General features: G+C 43.2%; 1 protein-coding gene across 4 annotated transcripts in view; it reads right to left on the bottom strand.

Annotated features, from left to right (window-relative positions):
* LOC129815445 (inositol 1,4,5-trisphosphate receptor type 1-like) overlaps positions 1-21,357 on the bottom strand; it is a 168,299-nt gene that overhangs the window by 5,486 nt on the left and 141,456 nt on the right. For all 4 annotated transcript variants that reach the window (XM_055869284.1, XM_055869285.1, XM_055869286.1 and 1 more), the window contains 6 exons: positions 21,134-21,323; positions 19,492-19,587; positions 17,924-18,057; positions 14,071-14,236; positions 1,650-1,810; positions 117-278 (listed from right to left, as the gene is read on the bottom strand). In XM_055869284.1, the coding sequence (XP_055725259.1) occupies positions 117-278; positions 1,650-1,810; positions 14,071-14,236; positions 17,924-18,057; positions 19,492-19,587; positions 21,134-21,323 (909 nt within the window). The remainder of the gene's footprint in view (positions 1-116; positions 279-1,649; positions 1,811-14,070; positions 14,237-17,923; positions 18,058-19,491; positions 19,588-21,133; positions 21,324-21,357) is intronic.

Genomic DNA, 21,357 nt, shown 5'->3' with positions numbered 1-21,357 from the left:
GCTTTTCACCAATCCAATCATCTCAGAACTACATGAGCACCTTGCCAATTAGCTGTTGGGAGCCAAGGTGTGATTTGACAGACATCTGTCTGTGTGTCTGTGCAGATGAGACTCACCTGCTCCTTGAGCTCCGTGAGCTGTCCAGACAGATTGCATACCAGCCTCATGGCTGACTCCAGCTTCTCTTGCAGGTTTCTGATCTCGTTCTGCTCGCCTTCCGCGTCACTGCTCACCAGCGACATCGCACGCATCCGTGGGAACCAGTCCAGATTGTGCTCCTGTAAAATAAGATGAAATAAATGTCTCTTAATTGACTTGCGTAGGTAAACAGAGGAAGAATAGATAGAAACATACAGACATCCAATGGCTTTCAGGAGGGGTTGATGGATATCAAAGAAAACGATCAGCAAAAAAGGAAGACTCAGAACACTGAAAGTGATTTATGCCCCAAAGTGTGTTTATTTGCATTGAAACATAAGAAAAACTCCAGGGATTGTTAGCGTTGCGATCCTCCCTTATATTTGTGTTACACTGTAAGAATATTTTGAAGATAAATACACAACAGAGGACAAGAGGTCAATAGAGGACTAAAAGTCAAACGATCAATGGAAAGTGTTTTTTCTGTAACAGGGGATTAATGATCAATGAGACATGGGAGGAATTTCAGTCTGGGACTCATAGCTACAAAGCAAGTTCTCATTGTTCCAAATTGTTTATACATTGAACCTGAAATAAGATACTTGTTATTTAGCTATTGGCCCAGTTTTATAGCAAGGAATTCCAATCGGTCAACTACAGGCTAGGGCTGGGTTATAAAACTTTATTCTGTGGAGAGAATCACTAAGGAGAGATTCACTGAGGACAGGGGAGAATGAACATCTACCTCTCAGCATAACATTTATGATTTGTCCTCTTTGAATAAACATATTTTTCTCCCCCTGATTTTCTTTGGGGTCTGTGCTATTGAAAAGTAACATCAACTGCTAACACCACCAAACTGCACAGACCAGTATGATTGCTACCAAAATAACAAGGCCGAACAGCAAAAATGAAGACTCTTTAAGAGATGACTCTCCTGGCATCTCAAGTTTATTCTAGTTTATTCTCAGGTTTATTCCCATTCCTTTTCTAGTGCTATCATTGTGCCTCGTATCACAGCTTAATCTGTTTTAGGGTTAGACAACAGTTCATGTTTAAGTCTTACCCCTCTGCCTTTCTGTTTGTCTCATCCAGTGAGATCACAGGGTGTGTGTGTGTGTCATCCAGTGTGTTTGTCATTCAGTCGGTCAGTGACATTCAGTGTGTACATGCTATCTCTGTCAGTTGAGGGTGGAAGGGCAAATAGCTACGTTGGAGGTGTGTGTGCGCGAGTGTCACATTCTCCTCTCTGACTCAATACACACAATGTACACACAGTTAGTAAAGGTCAGCAGCTAGTTAAGGGATTTACCAGAAAACACAAACAGCAACTCTATGGCCCTACATGCACCCTGCAAACCTCAGTCTAGTGTGTAGTGTGTAGTGTACCCTATGCACTCATGTCAGTGGGTAATGGGAACGGCCTGGGCTTATGCTGTATCACATGACCTATTAGACATTGTGGTCTGACATGGGAAATGATACCAGCTCAGGCCTGGTGTGTGTGTCACCTTGATCATCTCAGCGACGTAGCTCTCGGGCCCGGTGTACTCTGTGGAGTCCTTCACCTTGACCAGCACTATGAAGAACAGGTAGTGCCACATGTTGTGCTCCTCCTTGATGTGCTCCTCAAACGTCACCGTCTTGTTGTCAAACTTGTCTCTCTCCAGACCTGTGAGGAAACAAAGTGTGCACACACACACACACACACACACACACACACACACACACACACAAGAGATCCTAAATCAATTCACGGAGGGTAAGCCGTTGTCGACCTAAGAAATAAGGAAAATGCAACTTCTTGACCAGAGGTCGACCGATTAATAGAGTTTTCATAACAATCGGAAATCGGTATTTTTGGACACCGATTTGGCCGATTTTTATTTTTTTACACCTTTATTTAACTAAGCAAGTCAGTTAAGAACACATCACATTCTTATTTTCAATGACGGCCTAGGAACGATGGGTTAACTGCCTTGTTCAGGGGCAGAACGACAGATTTTTACCTTGTCAGCTCAGGGATTCAATCTTGCAACCTTACGGTTAATTAGTCCAACGCTCTAACCACCTGCTTTACATTGCACTCCACGAGGAACCTGCCTGTTACGCAAATGCAGTAAGAAGCCAAGGTAAGTTGCTAGCTAGCATTAAACTTATCTTATAAAAAACAATCAATCAATCATAATCACTAGTTAACTACACATGGTTGATGATATTACTAGTTTATCTAGCGTGTCCTGCGTTGCATATAATCGATGCGGTGCGCATTCGCGATAAAGGACTGTCGTTGCTCCAACATGTACCTAACCATAAACATCAATGCCTTTCTTAAAATCAGTACACAAGTATATATTTTTTTAAATCTGCATATTTAGTTAATATTGCCTGCTAACATGAGTTTATTTTAACTAGGGAAATGGTGTCACTTCTCTTGCAACAAAGTCAGGGTATATGCAGCAGTTTGGGCCGCCTGGCTCGTTGCGAACTGTGTGAAGACTATTTCAACCCTAACAAAGACAGCCAACTTCACCAAACGGGGGATGATTTAACAAAAGCGCATTTGCGAAAAAAGCACAATCGTTGCAATCGACTGTACCTAACCATAAACATCAATGCCTTTCTTAAAATCAATACACAGAAGTATATATTTTTTAAAACTGCATATTTAGCTAAAAGAAATCCAGGTTAGCAGGCAATATTAACCAGGTGAAACTGTGTCACTTTTCTTGCGTTCATTGCACGCAGAGTCAGGGTATATGCAACAGTTTGGGCCGCCTGGCTCGTTGCGAACTAATTTGCCAGAATTTTACGTAATTATGACATAACATTGAAGGTTGTGCAATGTAACAGGAATATGTAGACTTATGGCTGCCACCCGTTAGATAAAATACGGAACGGTTCTGTATTTCACTGAAAGAATAAATGTTTTGTTTTTGAGATGATAGTTTCCGGATTCGACCATATTAATGACCTAAGGCTTGTATTTCTGTGTGTTATTATGATATAATTAAGTCTATGATTTAATAGAGCAGTCTGACTGAGCGATGGTAGGCACAAGCAGGCTCGTAAGCATTCATTCAAACAGCACTTTCGTGCGTTTTGCCAGCAGCTCTTTGCTGTGCTTCAAGCATTGCGCTGTTTATGACTTCAAGCCTATCAACTTCCGAGATTAGGCTGATGTAACCGATGTGAAATGGCTAGCTAGTTAGCGGGGTGCGCGCTAATAGTGTTTCAAACGTCACTCGCTCTGAGACTTGGAGTAGTTGTTCCCCTTGCTCTGCATGGGTAACGCTGCTTCGAGGGTGGCTGTTGTCGATGTGTACCTGGTTCGAGCCCAGGTAGGGGCGAGGAGAGGGACGGAAGCTATACTGTTACACTGGCAATACTAAAGTGCCTATAAAAACATCCAATAGTCAAAGGTATATGAAATACAAAACATAGAGAGTGAAATAGTCCTATAATTCCTATAATAACTACAACCTAAAACTTCTTACCTGGGATTATTGAAGACTCATGATAATGGAACCACCAGCTTTCATATGTTCTCATGTTCTGAGCAAGGAACTTAAACGTTAGCTTTCTTACATGGCACACATTGCACTTTTACTTTCTTCTCCAACACTTAGTTTTTGCATTATTTAAACCAAATTGAACATGTTTCATTATTTATTTGAGGCTAAATACATTTTATTGATGTATTTAATTAAGTTAAAATAAGTGTTCATTCATTATTGTTGTAATTGTCATTATTACAAATAATTTTTTAAAATTAAAATAAATAAATAAATAAATATATTTTTTATTTTTTATTTTGTAAATATTTTTATTAATTTTTAAATTGGCCGATTAATCGGTATCGGCTTTTTATGTCCTCCAATAATCGGTAACGGCGGTGGAAAATCCTAATCGGTCGACCTCTATTCTTGACAGCAGAGGAGCACTTTTGACCCTGTGATATGGCGTGGTGTTTAATGAGTATCTGGCAGAAGCAGATTCCCGAAAAAAGTCCATCTTTCAGTCTAATGACTAAACAACATTAGTCTTCCCGGATAAACTGGACAACTTCCCGGAATCTCCAAAATATGAAAATTGCCATGTGAATTTGGGAAATGTGGAGAAAGTGTGGGCATTTTGGATTTTATCTATCTGGGCAAGGGGTGTCAAATACATTTTGGCCCGCAGGTCGCGTTCGGTCTTCACCGAGGTCCTGTGGTCCTGTGGGCCCCCCCCCCCCCCGTAGGGATGGGCATTTGACATTTTTACTGTTACAGTACTCGCATGATTTTCTACCCAAAGTACACAGATAAAAAAACATATATATTTTTAGAACACAAAAAAAAATGTGTGTGCATTTATCTATATGCCAACAGTGCGCAACAAGGCCCAATTTGTCATAACCATTACAGATAACGAATCCTAATTGACCCATATATACTCAGCAAATAAAAAAAAAAAAGCAATTTAAGACTAATTTATTGAAACTGTTTTATCAACTGGTTATGTTATACCGTAGAACACAATCTTCAAAAATGTAGTAACCTTGCTTGTTGAAGCTTATGGCTGTGCAATGGCATAGGCTTTTTTGTTAATTTAACAGACAAGATGCTATTATTTCTTGAACCCTTATCACAGTCAAGACCAGTGGTATTCATGGATGCCAAGGGAAGTCAGGTATCCCCAAAAAATATCCCCAAGAAAAAAACAAATAATTTATCTTTCCTCTCTCGGTGTTTCACAATTTTCTTTCAATTCGCAAGAGACTGAATGTATTGCACCGGAGAAAGCATCCAAGCGAGAGAAACATCGCCCCGCTGTCTCTGTATGTGTAAGGCCATTTATCTGATGCTGTCTGGTCCAAAAGAGTATAACATTGTTTCTGCCCCTAGCATTGAATGCAACGGAAGTCAGCGAGCATTTGACCTTCCTTGATAAAAAAAATAAAAAATAATAGCCAATCAGCGTTGAGCTAAACTGAGTGAGCTCATCTGTGAATGGCCCTGGCGCCCCCCAAAAAAGTGTCAAGAGAAGCCAGTTTGGATTTGGCTCCACTCCGATCACATAGCATCGAGAGCATACCTCATTGACAGAAACTCGTTGAGCATCTTGTTGTGTTGCTGACCTCCGGTGTCTGGCTATCTATCTATCTACCTAAAATGAGTCCTTTCCTAAACTAGCCATGGATAGAGATTTGGACTTGTAGTTTTACTTAATTCTCCGTACTGGCCAATTATAACGGCGATTCTGATCCAACTATAAATTCAAACAGTTTGCCCCTGGCCTGAGAAGATGGAAGTTCAATATGTAGCTAGATGTAGAAGGCTAATGTTAACTAGCTAACGTTGCCCATGAAAGGAAGTTAGGTTAGCAAGCATGCATTTTAGCCAGGTAGAGTAGGACAACAAAAAATAAAAGCTTTTACTTGTATGAAAGAGTCATATACCATTTCATCAATGTGAAAGAGCGGAGTATGGCATTGGCGTTTCTCTACAAGTAGGGTGAGTGAACGCACAGCTACTGGTCAAAACACACCTATTTTATAGTAAAATAATTATGTAACATAACAGAATAAAAGAGAATAGTGTGAAGTGATGCGCATCTCGCATCTGGAACAGTTATTCTAAAAGCGTGATCATTTGAAACAGGGCTCAACTTGGGTTACAAACCAGAATCTGTCTTTTCTGTATACAGATGTTCGATTTAGTTTATTCTGCCTGTTCTTCGGAATTTTCTATATGGATTAACAATTCCATATACTGCATGGGGATGAATTACGACCACACCATCTGTTTGGTGAGTAGGCCTAGACTTAATGATTCTAATGAAAATATGCTCTGTCTTTAGCAAACTAATGTTTTTGCATATTTTCAGTGTGGAACCTGTCTATGTTTAGGGGGGTTATTAGCCTAGACTAACCAATTCTAAATGGCACTAGCAGTTCGCAAAGTAGGATCATCACTAGTTACCACATCGTCCACCGCTCCCGAGAATACTACTAGCCAACGTCTAGTCTCTTGACAACAAGGTAGACAAAATCCGAGCAAGCGTTGCCTTCCAGGGAGAAAGAGATTGTAACATTCTCTGTTTCACAGAAACATGACTCACTCGGGATACGTTATCAGAGTCGGTACAGCCACCCGGTTTCTTCACGGATCGCGCCGACAGAAACAAACATCTCTCTGGTAAGATGAAGGGCGGGGTTGTATGCCTTATGATTAACGAGTCACGGTGTGATCATAACAACATACAGGAACTCAAGTTCTTTTGTTCACCTGACTTAGAATTCCTTACAATCAAATGCATTATCTACCAAGAGAATTCTCTTCGATTATAATCACAGCCGTGTATATCCCCCCCAAGCAGACACCTCGACGGCCCTGAAAGAACTTCAATGGACTCTATGTAAACTGGAAAACACATATCCTGAGGCTGCATTTATTGTAGCTGGGAATTTAAAAAAGGCTAATCTGAAAACAAGGCTCCCTAAATCTTATCAGCATATCGAATGCGCGACCCGGGCTGGGAAAATTCTGGAACTTTGTTACTCTAACTTCCGCGACGCATACAAAGCCATCCCTCACCCTCCTTTCGGAAAATCTGACCACGACTCCATTTTGTTGCCCCCAGCCTATAGACAGAAACTAAATCAGGAAACTCCCATGCTCAGGTCTGTTCAACGCTGGTCCGACCAATCGGATTCCGCGCTTCAAGATTGCTTCGATCACGTGGACTGGGATATGTTCCGGATAGCGTCGAACAAAAACATTGACGTATACGCTGATTCAGTGAGCGAGTTTATTAGCAAGTGCATCGGTGATGTTGTACCAACAGCGACTATTAAAACCTTCCCCAACCAGAAACCGTGGATTGATGGCATTCGCGCAAAACTGAAAGCGCGAACCACTGCTTTTAATCAGGGCAAGGCGACCAGAAACATGACCGAATACAAACAGTGTAGCTATTCCCTCCGCAAGGCAATCAAACAAGGTAAGCATCAGTATAGAGACAAAGTACAGTCGCAATTCAACGGCTCAGACACGAGAGGAATGTGGCAGGGTCTATAGTCAATCACGGACTTCAAAAAGAAAAACCAGCCCCGTCGCAGACCCCGATGTCTTGCTCCCAGACAAACTAAACAACTTCTTTGCTCGCTTTGAGGACAATACAGTGCCACCGACACGGCCCGCTACCAAAACCTGCGGACTCTCCTTCACCGCAGCCAATGTGACTAAAACATTTAAACGTGTTAACCCTTGCAAGGCTGCCGGCCCAGACGGCATCCCTAGCTGCGCCCTCAGAGCATTCGCAGACCAGCTGGCTGGTGTGTTTACGGACATATTCAATCAATCCCTATCCCAGTCTGCTGTTCCTACATGCTTCAAGAGGGCCACCATTGTTCCTGTTCCCAAGAAAGCTAAGGTAACTGAGCTAAACAACTATCGCCCTGTAGCACTCACTTCCGTCATCATGAAGTGCTTTGAGAGACTAGTCAAGGATCATATCACCTCCACCCTACCTGACACCCTTGACCCACTCCAATTTGCTTACCGCCCCAATAGGTCCACAGACGACACAATCACAATCACACTGCACACTACCCTAACCCATCTGGACAAGAAGAATACCTATGTAAGAATGCTGTTCATCGACTACAGCTCAGCATTTAACACAATAGTGCCCTCCAAACTTGTCATTAAGCTCGAGACCCTGCCTGTTTCTTGGACATTGGTGTTGATGTGAGTGTGTATAAGGTAGTTGTGGAATTGTTAGATTACTTGTTAAATCAAATCAAATTTTATTGGTCACATACACATGGTTAGCAGATGTTAATGCGAGTGTAGCGAAATACTTGTGTTTCTAGTTCCGACCATGCAGTAATATCTAACAAGTAATCTAAAAATTTCACAACAACTACCTTATATACACAAGTGTAAAGAAATGAATAAGAATATGTACATATAAATATATGGATGAGCGATGGCCGAACGGCATAGGCAAGATGCAGTAGATGGTATAGAGTACAGTATATACATATGAGATAAGTAATGTAGGGTATGTAAACATTATTTAAAAAGTGGCATTGTTTAAAGTGACTAGTGATACATTTATTACATTTATTACATCCAATTTTTTATTATTAATGTGGCTTGAGATTTGAGTCTAGTATGTTGGCAGCAGCCACTCAATGTTAGTGATGGCTGTTTAACAGTCTGATGGCGTTGAGATAGAAGCTGTTCTTCAGTCTCTCGGTCCCAGCTTTGATGCACCTGTACTGACTTCGCCTTCTGGATGATAGCGGGGTGAAGACAGTGGCTCGCGTGGTTGTTGTCCTTGATGATCTTTTTGGCCTTCCTGTGACATCGGGTGGTGTAGGTGTCTTGGAGGGCAGGTAGTTTGCCCCCGGTGATGCGTTGTGCAGACCTCACTACCCTCTGGAGAGCCTTACGGTTGTGGGCGGAGCAGTTGTTGTACCAGGCGGTGACACAGCCCGACAGGATACTCTCGATTGTGCATCTGTAAAAGTTTGAGTGTTTTTGGTGACAAGCCACATTTCTTCAGCCTCCTGATGTTGAAGAGGCACTGTTGCGCCTTCTTCACCACGCTGTCTGTGTGGATGGACCATTTCAGTTTGTACGTGATGTGTACGCCCAGGAACTTAAAACTTTCCACCTTCTCCACTACTGTCCTGTCGATGTGGATAGGGGGGTGCTCCCTCTGCTGTTCCCTGAAGTCCACGATCATCTCCTTTGTTTTGTTGACATCAAGTGTGAGGTTGTTTTTCTGACACCACACTCCGAGGGCCCTCACCTCCTCCCTGTAGGCTCGTTGTTGTTGGTAATCAAGCCCACTACGGTTGTATCGTCTGCAAACTTGATGATTGAGATGGAGGCGTGCATGGCCACGCAGTCATGGGTGAACAGGGAGTACAGGAGGGGGCTGAGCACACACCGTTGTGGGGCCCCAGAATTGAGTATCAGGTAAGTGGAGATGCTGTTTCCTACCTTCACCACCTGGGGGCGGCCCGTCAAAGTCCAGGACCCAGTTGCACAGGGTGGGTTTCAGACCCAGGCCTTAAGCTTAATGATGAGCTTGGAGGGTACTATGGTGTTGAATGCTGAGCTGTAGTCAATGAAAAGCATTCTTACATAGGTATTCCTCTTGTCCAGATGGGATAGGGCAGTGTGCAGTGTGGTGGCATTTGCATCGTATGTGGACCTGTTGGGGCGGTATGCAAACTGAAGTGGGTCTAGGGTGGCAGGTAAGATGGAGGTGATATGATCCTTGACTAGTCTGTCAAAGCACTTCATGATGACAGAAGTGAGTGCTACAGGGCAATAGTCATTTAGTTCAGTTATCTTTACCTTCTTCGGTACAGGAACAATGGTGGCCATCTTGAAGCATGTGTGGGCAGCAGACTGGGATAGGGAGTGATTGAATATGTCTGTAAACACACCAGCCAGCTGGTCTGCGCATGCTCTGAGGACGCGGCTAGGGATGCTGTCTGGGCCAGCAGCCTTGAGAGGGTTAACAAGTTTATTTTTGTAGTCCGTAATTGCCTGTAGACCCTGCCACATATGTCTCGTGTCTGAGCCGTTGAATTGCGATTCCACTTTGTCCCTATACCGACATTTCACTTGTTTGATTGCCTTGTGGAGAGAATATCTACACTTTATTTTTCGCCATATTCCCCGACATCTTTCCATGGTTGAATGCGGTGGTTCGCGCTTTCAGTTTTGCGCGAATGCCGCCATCTATCCACAGTTTCTGGTTAGGGTAGGTTTTCATAGTCAGTCACAGTGGGTACAACATCTCCAAGGCACTTCCTTATAAACTCACTTACCGAGTCAGTGTACAAATCAATGTTATTCTCTGAGGCTTCCCGGAACATTTCCCAGTCCATGTGATTAAAACAATCTTGAAGCGTGGATTCCGATTGGTCAGACCAGTGTTGAATGGTTTTAGTTATGGTTACATCCGGTTTGAGTTTCTGCCTATGGGACGGTAGGAGCAAGATAGAGTTGTGGTCGGATTTGCCGAAGGGAGGGCCTTGTATGCATCGCGGAAGCTAGAGTAGCAGTGGTCCAGTGTATTGCCCGCGTGGATGCTACAGTCAATGTGCTGGTAGAATATAGGTGGCCTTGTTCTCAAATTAACTTTGTTAAAATCCCCAGCTACATAATGAATGCAGCCTCAGGATATATTGTTTCCAGTTTACATAGAGTCCAGTGAAGTTCCTTGAGGGCCGTCAAGGTATCTGCATGGGGGTATATACAGTTGTGGCCAACATTTTTGAGAATGACACAAATATTAATTTTCACAAAGTCTGCTGCCTCAGTTTGTATGATGGCAATTTGCATATACTCCAGAATGTTATGAAGAGTGATCAGATGAATTGCAATTAATTCCAAAGTACCTCTTTGCCATGCAAATGAACTGAATCCCCCAAAAACATTTCTACTGCATTTCAGCTCTGCTACAAAAGGACCAGCTGACATCATGTCAGTGATTCTCTCGTTAACACAGGTGTGAGTGTTGACGAGTACAAGGCTGGAAATCACTCTGTCATGCTGATTGAGTTCGAATAACAGACTGGAAGTTTCAAAAGGAGTGTGGTGCTTGAAATCATTGTTCTTCCTCTGTCAAACATGGTTACCTGCAAGGAAACACGTGCCGTCATCATTGCTTTGCACAAAAAGGGCTTCACAGGCAAGGATATTGCTGCCAGTAAGATTACACCTAAATCAACCATTTATCGGATCATCAAGAACTTCAAGGAGCACGGTTCAATTGTTGTGAAGAAGGCTTCAGGGCGCCCAAGAAAGTCCAGCAACCGCCAGGACCGTCTCCTAAAGTTGATTCAGCTGCGGGATTGGGGCACCACCAGTACAGAGCTTGCTCAGGAATGGCAGCAGGCAGGTGTGAGTGCATCTGCACGCACAGTGAGGCAAAGACTTTTGGAGGATGGCCTGGTGTCAAGAAGGGCAGCAAAGATGCCACTTCTCTCCAGGAAAAACATCAGAGACAGACTGATATTCTGCAAAAGGTACAGGGATTGGACTGCTGAGGACTGGGGTAAAGTCATTTTCTCTGATGAATCCCCTTTCCGATTGTTTGGGGCATCTGGAAAAAAGCTTGTCCGGAGAAGACAAAGTGAGCGCTACCATCAGTCCCGTGTCATGCCAACAGTAAAGCATCCTGAGACCATTCATGTGTGGGGTTGTTTCTCAGCCAAGGGAGTGGGCTCACTCACAATTTTGCCTAAGAACACAGCCATGAATAAAGAATGGTACCAACACATCCTCCGAGAGCAACTTCTCCCACCCATCCAGGAACAGTTTGGTGACGAACAATGCCTTTTCCAGCCTGATGGAGCACCTTGCCATAAGGCAAAATTGATAACTAAGTGGCTCGGGGAACAAAACATCAATATTTTGGGTCCATGGCCAGGAAACTCCCCAGACCTTAATCCAATTGAGAACTTGTGGTCAATCCTCAAGAGGCAGGTGGACAAACAAAACCCCACAAATTCTGACAAACTCCAAGCATTGATTATGCAAGAATGGGCTGCCATCAGTCAGGATGTGGCCCAGAAGTTAATTGACAGCATGCCAGGGCGTATTGCAGAGGTCTTGAAAAAGGGTCAACACTGCAAATATTGACTCTGCATCAACTTCATGTAATTGTCAAAAAAAAGCCTTTGACACTTATGAAATGCTTGTAATTATACTTCAGTATTCCATTCCATCCGTAACATGACAAAAATATCTAAAGACACTGAAGCAGCAAACTTTGTGGAAATTAATATTTGTGTCATTCTCAAAACTTTTGGCCACGACTGTACACTATAATCGAAGAGGATTCTCTTGGGAGATAATGTGGTCAGCATTAGATTGTATAGAATTCTAGGTCAGGTGAATAGAAGGACTTGAGTTCCTGTATGTTGTTATGATTACGCAATGAGTTGTTAATCATGAAGCATACACCCCCGCCCTCCTTCTTACCAGAGAGATGTTTGTTTCTGACGGCATGACGCATGAATCAACCCGGTGACTGTACCGACTCCGACAACATATCCCGAGTGAGCCATGTTTCCGTGAAACAGAGAATGTTACAATCTCTGATGTCTCTCTGGAAGGCAACCCGTGCCCTAATTTCGTTCACCTTGTTGTCTAGAGACTGGACATTGACGAGTAATATGCTCGGAAGCGGTGGGTGGTGTGCACGCCTTCGAAGTCTGACCAGGAGGCCACTGTCTACCTCTCCTGCGGCGACGTTTTGTGTCGGCCTCTGGGATTAGATCCAATGTCCTGGGTGGTGGTCTGAACAAAGGATCCGCTTCGGGAAAGATATATTCCTGGTCGTAATGTTGGTAAGTTGACGTCACACTTATATCCAATAGTTCTTCCCGGCTGTATGTAGTAACACTTAACATATTCTGGGCTAACTATGTAAGAAATAATACATAAAAAAAACTAATAGGAACTCATAAAAAAAAAAAACATTAAGTGTTGTATGTAGGCATTGTGTGTAGATTGGGGGTATTTCGTGTAGATTGATGAGGAAAAACCAAAATGTTATACATTTTAGAACAAGGCTGTAACTAAATGAGGAAAAAGTCAAGGGGTCTGAATACTTTCCGAAGGCACTGGAAGAGGCACAAAGGTAATACTTCAACTGTAGGAGGGTCCGAAAGGAGGACGAAGTCAGTGGCTTGAAGAACCATCTCTTTCTCTGTGATGGGAGACAATCCCTCTCCCATCTCCTCTTTGCCTCAGTTCCCACATGAAACCATGACGACGGTGCCGTGCCCCCCCCCCCCCCCCCCCGGATCAGGCTTTATGTAACGTGTGTGAGTCATAGACCACCTCCACAGACATACAGCTCAACCCGACAACAGACCAGGGTCTTGTTCAAAAAAGTATAATGGTAGGAGTGCTAATCTAGGACTCCCCACCCCACCTCTTATTCAATATGATTTAAAAGGGAAAACTGATCCTAGATCCTACTATGTGAGTACAGCTCCTGGACTAATACTAATATATCTGCTGCCCACTTGGGCCCACAACCTGACTGGCTGAGAGAGAAGAAAGGAGTGCTGGGCAGGCAGGAAGCCTCCCTGACTCAGTCTTCTAGAGAAAAGGGGAGGAAAGAGAGATACTGTATAAGGAGAAAAGAGGGAATGACAGCAGTAAACTAACATTCATAGAAGAAGGTCAAGCTAAGGACTTGTGCTTACTCATGAGGGTGTGTGTGCACTACCTGCATACTCCTGTCATACTCAGGACTTGTGGTTACTCAGAAGGGTGTGTGTGCACTACCTGCATACTCCTGTCATACTCAGGACTTGTGGTTACTCAGTAGGGTGTGTGTGCACTACCTGCATACTCCTATCATACTCAGGACTTGTGGTTACTCAGTAGGGTGTGTGTGCACTACCTGCATACTCCTGTCATACTCAGGACTTGTGGTTACTCAGTAGGGTGTGTGTGCACTACCTGCATACTCCTATCATACTCAGGACTTGTGGTTACTCAGAAGGGTGTGTGTGCACTACCTGCATACTCCTGTCATACTCAGGACTTGTGGTTACTCAGTAGGGTGTGTGTGCACTACCTGCATACTCCTATCATACTCAGGACTTGTGGTTACTCAGAAGGGTGTGTGTGCACTACCTGCATACTCCTGTCATACTCAGGACTTGTGGTTACTCAGAAGGGTGTGTGTGCACTACCTGCTTACTCATGAGGTGACACCCATCCAGATGAAATACTATGTAACCATATCTTGTAAAATACAACAAACCTACATTGATATGCCAGTTTTCTACTAAGCAACTGAAAACAAATGATTCAGAATACATGGCTACCCCAGTTATGTGACTAGTAGTTCTGTTCTTTTCAGGCTAGAGACAGGGCAGCTATGTCTTCTCACCGCATATGAAGCAGGTGGTCTTCAGGACCTCTTCCTTCTTCTGTTTCTCACTCCTCAGGTCTGCAAAAGTGTCGATGATGACTCCGAAGATAAGGTTGAGGACGATGATGATGACCATGAAGAAGAAGAGCAAGTCGTAGATCACCCTGGCCGCAAACAAAGGCTCCTACAAAGAGAGAAAGGGGGATTGGAGGGAGAGGAGTGGTTATAACACATTATAAAGCATTATAAACGCCAGGTAACAACATATACAGTACCACACTATAGCTATTATTGTTGGTACTTTGAGTAGAAAGTGACAAAGTGTCGGGTGTACAGACTAAACCAGAGATGACCAACAGATTTTTGGTCCAACCCACCACTAACAGCTCAACCTATAAACTTATTTAACAAATCAAATAAATGAAATCAATGTAAAGCAGTATTAGTTGATTTAGGTGTGTAAGTAGTGGACTGGACACACTGTGACCCTTCAGGATGGAGTTGCCCACCTGTGGATTAAACACATATAACATACAGCACATATAACACAATGATAATAAGGTCAGAATAAAGCCAGATGTTAGACAGTGAAAGTGGGGCCCTGTATCATACTGAGCTGACATATGATGATGTGACCTGGGTCAGAGATAGCGTGGCCTGTTTATTTGGGTACACAACTGAAAACGTTATGCAATGAAAGGTGGAAATGACTGTCTCTTATTGGACAGGTCCAGGTAGTCCCTCCCTGTTCCTTCCATTTGGTGACTATATTGAACACGGCGCTGGTTTTTACATAAAGGCAGAATAGGGGCCATTGGTTATGAGCAGGGGCTTAGCCTAATCGGCCCTGAATCATGTGTGTTGATTTGAAACATAAGAACACAGGTGCAAGCGGCCAGATGTCACACAGTTACGACAACAAGAAACAGTTACGCAAACAGGCTGAAATGTCGGGCACCGTATACAGGCTCTTCTCTCGTCAAGCACCTCTTTTTTAACCGTAACAAGCATTTTACAGCTTTGTGGGCAAAGATGAAAACATTTTGCACCGAAAACATTTTGCTCTCTGTCCTTGTACTCTTAGATTTAAGTGGTGCATTCGACACGGTTGACCAAGATGTCCTTCTGGACAGACTGGAGAAGTGGGTTGGTCTCCCCGGGTCCAGTTCTAAATTGGTTTAGGACCTATTTAACCAGTTAAGAGTGTCACCCTTGGTGAACATAACTCTGAGAAAATACATATCACGTGGCATTCCGCTAAGGTTTGATTTTGGGTCCGGTACTGTTCAGTTTATATACAGTATGCTACCCTTTGGGAGGGTTATCAGAACGCACAGCATTGATTTTCACTGCTACGCAGACGATACGCAACTTTATATTTTTGAGTCACCAGAGGATTTTAGCGACAAGGATAAATTATTAGACTGCATTAGTGATTTAAATACTGGGATGGCTCACAACTTCCTCCAGGTAAATCAAGACAAGACCAAGGTATTTATTGTTGGAGCCAAAGCAGAGAGAGAATCTAGCCACACAATTTAATTCACAAGCAATACAGATGAAACAGCAGGTAAAAAAAACCTAGGTGTTATTTTAGATTATGAACAAAATTTTGAAATCACACAATGTGACCAAAACAGCTTTTTACCACCTGAGGAACATTGCCACGGTGCGGCCATTTCTCTCTCAGGCTGATACAGAGAGATTCATCCATGCTTTTATTACAAGCAGGCTTGACTACTGTAATGCTCTCCTGTCTGGTCTACACAAGAAAACAAGAAATGCTGCAGCACGGGTAGTGACCAAGACCAGATGGAGAGCACACATTACACCGGTTATAAGGTCTTTGCACTGGCTGCCTGTGAGTTTTAGAATTCATTCTAAGATTATTCTATTGGTTTTTAAAACAATCCACGATTGTGCTTTTAAGTTATGTACCCAGTAGATCCCTCAGGTCCTCTGGCACTGACCTATTAACTATCTAAGACCAAGAGGTATGGAGAGGCAGCCTTTAGTTATTATGCCCCCTACCAGAGAACCTGAGGGGGGCGAACACTGTGGACATATTTAAAATAAATTATTTTAACTTTGCTTTTCCTTTTTAGTTCTTTAGTTTGTGTCATTCTTTAGTTTATGTTATGTTTGTTGTGGAGTACATTTTTCTATTTTTATTTTCATTGTTTTTTATTTGTTTTTTCATGTAAAGGACATTCCATGTCTGAAATGTGCTGTATAAATAAAGATTGATTTGTAAAACTTCTGAAAAGTTAGATTTAAAAGTTTCTGGTTAAAGTTATTATTTTTTTTAAAGTAAAAAAATAAAGACTTGCTTCCAGTCAGCCACAAGAGCTTTAGTGAGGTCGGGCACTGATGTTTGACGATTAGGCCTGGCTCGCAGTCGACGTTCCAGTTTATCTCAAAGGTGTTTGATGGAGTTGAGGTCAGTCAAATTCTTCCACACCGATCTCGACAAACCATTTCTGTATGGACCTCGCTTTATGCACGGGGGCATTGTCATGCTGAAACAAGAAATTACCTTCCTCAAACTGTTGCCACAAAGTTGGAAGCACAGAATCGTCTAAAATGTCATTGTATGCTGTAGCGTTAGGATTTCTCTTAATATTTTTTTTTAATTTGACCTTTATTTAACTAGGCAAGTCAGTTAAGAACAAATTCTTATTTTCAATGATGGCCTAGGAACAGTGTGTTAACTGCCTTGTTCAGGGGCAGAATGACAGATTTTTACTTTGTCAGCTCGGGGATTCGATCTTGCAACCTTTCGGTTACAACGCTCTAACCACTAGGCTACCTGTCACCTCACTGGAACTAAGGGGCCTAGCCCGAACCATGAAAAACAGCCCCAGACCGTTATTCCTCCTCCACCAAACCTTAGGTGGCACTTTGCATTCGAGCAGGTAGCTATCTCCTGGAATCCGCTAAACCCAGATTTGCCCGTCGAACTGCCAGATGGTGAAGCGTGATTCATCACTCCAGAGAGCACGTTTCCACTGCTCCAGAGTCCAATTGCGGCGAGCTTAACGCCACTCCAGCCAACGCTTGGCATTGGGCATGGTGATCTTAGTCTTGTGTGCGGCTGCTCGGCCATGGAAAACCCGCTTCCAATGAACAGTTATTGTGCTGACGTTGCTTCCAGAGGCAGTTTGGAACTCGGTAGTGAGTGTTGCAACCGAGGACAGACACGCTTCATCACTAGGCGCTACCGTTCTGTGAGCTTGTGTGGCCTACCACTTAGCGGCTGAGCCGTTGTTGCTCCTAGACGTTTACACTTCACAATAACAGCACTGACAGCTGAACGGGGCAGCTCTAGCAGGGCAGAAATTTGAGGAATTTACTTGTTGGAAAGGTGGCATCCTATGACGGTACCACATTGAAAGTCACTGAGCTCTTCAGTAAGACCATTCTACTGCCAATGTTTGTCCATGAAGATTGCATGGTTGTGTACTCGATTTATACACCTGTCAGCAACAGGTGTAGCGGAAACAGACAAATCCACTAATTTGAAGGGGTGTCCACATACTCTTGTATATATAGTGTATTTCCAGACCGTACCAAGTTCCACACAGGGAGGAGGCCAAACAGCTGGAATGGTTCTGAGGAAGATATGTATTGCTATAAACATCAGCTCAACTCTACAGATGATACTGAACTCTATATAATAACTGGGCCTGACTGGGTCTGGATCTGTATTCAGAAAATCTGAAAGTTGTTGTTGATCTCGGATCAGGTCCTTCTTCATGATTTAAAAAGCTGAACTGTTGCTAGATCAGCAGTCTTACGCTGAGACACTTTGTGAACAGGGGCTCTGTTCTCTCCAGAGTGTGCTGGGTGGGGGTCTGGTCTGTGTGCTTACCTCTTTGGAGGGCTTTCTCAGGACGTCTCCCACCCCCCCTCCACTCCTCAGGCCGTGGCTCAGCACAGTGACGATACACATGAGCAGAGAGTCACATGTACGCTCCTTGCCATCTTCCATGTCCTCCAACAAGTCTGAGGGAGAGGGACAGGTAGGAGGGTTAAGCACACACACAGACACACACAATTTTAAATAATTAATTTGAATCCACAAATCACATTACACAAAGGATACAAACATTTCAAAAGGTCTTGGTTACAATGAGACTTAAGGAAACAAAAAGCCACTTCTCCACACAGCGAGGCTGCCGATAACGGCAGAAACAGAGCAGTACCTCACCAGTTGCTTTGCTTTAGTCTTAGACAGGCCTGCAATCTGAAGGCTACGTAGAGTAAGCCTATGTACGTGGACAAGAATGCCAAATAGCAGTGCCACCAACTTGCACATATATCCAAGGCTATCCAAAACATGATACGAGGGGCTGGTATTTAAGAAACTTGTCAGTAAAGCCTGCTTCCTATAACAATCAAATGAGAAACCCACTTCCAAAATGAAAACCTCCCCCACAATGACAATATCTGTCAGATTCGATACACAGGAAAACACATCAACTTCCTTTTACACAGGAGTGTTCATGGATGTGGGCTTCACCACCTCACTGGCTATCAGGTGAATGAGGCGGTCATGTCTAGTATGGAAATGTGCAACAGTCTCCATTACATTTGACTCAGTGTGTAACATTCAAAACAGGTCATGATTTGCCGGGCAGGTACCAGTCCTAGATTATATTTTGTTGGTAGAACCTGTAACCTAGCCTTAACAATAAAGGTGAGAATGTCCTTGCCAATGGCAGCATTGTGACACATGGAATGATAGACAGAATGGTCAGCACGTTTCCCTGCAGCCTCAGGCCAGTCCAGTGCTGCAGTAGCTTTGCCTGGATACCCATCCACATCGCTCCGGCCAACTGACGTTTCTTCTTCACGATGAGTCTGGATTTGCACCCCTCCCCTGTGATTTCTAGAATGAACACATTCTGACCGTTCTGATTGGTCCCAGAAACCAATGGGTTGGGCCAGAGCCGGCCTACATGATGACGCTATCAACTTTGATACTCTGATTGGATCGTCTCTAACGAATTTAACCTATCGCTAATGAATTTGTTTTGTACAACGCCTTTCATTTTGAAGTCACACAAACGACTTCTAGGATGGCAGCTTCAGACTGAATGTATGGAGCGAGAACAGCGGAATTCAATTCAAGGTGAGCATCAGCAAGCCGTAGCTGCCTTTGCCTGATACCGAGGAGTGTTGTCCTCGATGCAGGGTATTATGTTTCATCATGGTTGACAAGCCTCCATGACAACACAGGAGCACGCCACAACTGCATCAGAGCCAATCATTGGTTTCGTTTGTCACACACACACACACACACACACAGCCTTGATAATGATCACATTTCAATAATCTGATAAAAGGCCTTTGAGAAATGATTTTGGTTGACAGAAACTTTTGCAGTAGGCCATAGATTATTATTATTGTATAGTTTGCTGGAGTATTGTACTGTACCATCCACTTGAGGCTCTGTGGTGCAGTTGTTCCCTCCACTTTCAGACCGACACATCCCATCAGACACCAGCTTATTGGGCATAGTGACCCCGTTCTCTACAAGGGACATCAGGTTAGTTAGCAGCATGACAACTGGGAGAGCAACACCTCCACATAACAATATTCTATTGTGTTCCCTGTACTATATATTATAGCAGTCCGGTGTGTAAGGGATTTTGGTTATTGTGTTCCCTGTACTATATATTATAGTAGTCCGGTGTGTAAGGGATTTTGGTTATTGTGTTCCCTGTACTATATATTATAGCAGTCTGGTGTGTAAGGGATTTTGGTTATTGTGTTCCCTGTACTATATATTATAGCAGTCCGGTGTGTAAGGGATTTTGGTTATTGTGTTCCCTGTACTATATATTATAGCAGTCTGGTGTGTAAGGGATTTTGGTTATTGTGTTCCCTGTACTATATATTATAGCAGTCTGGTGTGTAAGGGATTTTGGTTATTGTGTTCCCTGTACTATATATTATAGCAGTCTGGTGTGTAAGGGATGTTGGTTATTGTGTTCCCTGTACTATATATTATAGCAGTCTGGTGTGTAAGGGATTTTGGTTATTGTGTTCCCTGTACTATATATTATAGCAGTCCGGGGTGTAAGTGATTTTGGTTATTGTGTTCCCTGTACTATATATTATAGCAGTCCGGTGTGTAAGGGATTTTGGTTATTGTGTTCCCTGTACTATATATTATAGCAGTCTGGTGTGTAAGGGATTTTGGTTATTGTGTTCCCTGTACTATATATTATAGCAGTCCGGTGTGTAAGGGATTTTGGTTATTGTGTTCCCTGTACTATATATTATAGCAGTCTGGTGTGTAAGGGATGTTGGTTATTGTGTTCCCTGTACTATATATTATAGCAGTCTGGTGTGTAAGGGATTTTGGTTATTGTGTTCCCTGTACTATATATTATAGCAGTCCGGGGTGTAAGTGATTTTGGTTATTGTGTTCCCTGTACTATATATTATAGCAGTCCGGTGTGTAAGGGATTTTGGTTATTGTGTTCCCTGTACTATATATTATAGCAGTCTGGTGTGTAAGGGATTTTGGTTATTGTGTTCCCTGTACTATATATTATAGCAGTCTGGTGTGTAAGGGATTTTGGTTATTGTGTTCCCTGTACTATATATTATAGCAGTCTGGTGTGTAAGGGATGTTGGTTATTGTGTTCCCTGTACTATATATTATAGCAGTCTGGTGTGTAAGGGATTTTGGTTATTGTGTTCCCTGTACTATATATTATAGCAGTCCGGGGTGTAAGTGATTTTGGTTATTGTGTTCCCTGTACTATATATTATAGCAGTCCGGTGTGTAAGGGATGTTGGTTATTGTGTGACTGTGTAACTCAGTAAGCCGTGAAAACATAATTTCCTCTTAACAGATCATTAACATCTAGTCTGGCCCAAGTGCTGTATTACCAACTCTGTTGGAGTTGAAGAATTGGCAAGATGGCAAAAACAGATCTGGGACCAGCCTAATAAACATCCCTGGTCTCCATAGAATTAACGGGCATCCCAATTCTCATCAATTATAACATATTGAGTTCCCTCACAGCAGGAAGTAATATTTCTATGGTCTCCTACTCGTCCTCACCCAGAGTGGTGTTGGGGATGCGGTCCACCTCCAGGATGAAGTCATCCTTGAAGAAGATGTACCCCACGATGGAGAACAGGTAGACCAGGATGAGAGCCAGCACTGCTGTCAGCACGATGGAGCGACCGTTACGGGTCACACTCTTTATCACGTTCAGTAGAGTCTCCTCCCTGTACACCAGGTCAAAGAGCTGCACGAGAGACACAACACAGAGTTATAGCTAG

The sequence above is a fragment of the Salvelinus fontinalis genome, chromosome 18 (genome assembly GCF_029448725.1).
Source record: "Salvelinus fontinalis isolate EN_2023a chromosome 18, ASM2944872v1, whole genome shotgun sequence".
Lineage (NCBI taxonomy): Eukaryota > Metazoa > Chordata > Actinopteri > Salmoniformes > Salmonidae > Salvelinus > Salvelinus fontinalis.
The sequence above is the reverse complement of the archived record's forward strand: the minus strand, read 5'-3'. Positions and strand labels throughout refer to the sequence as shown.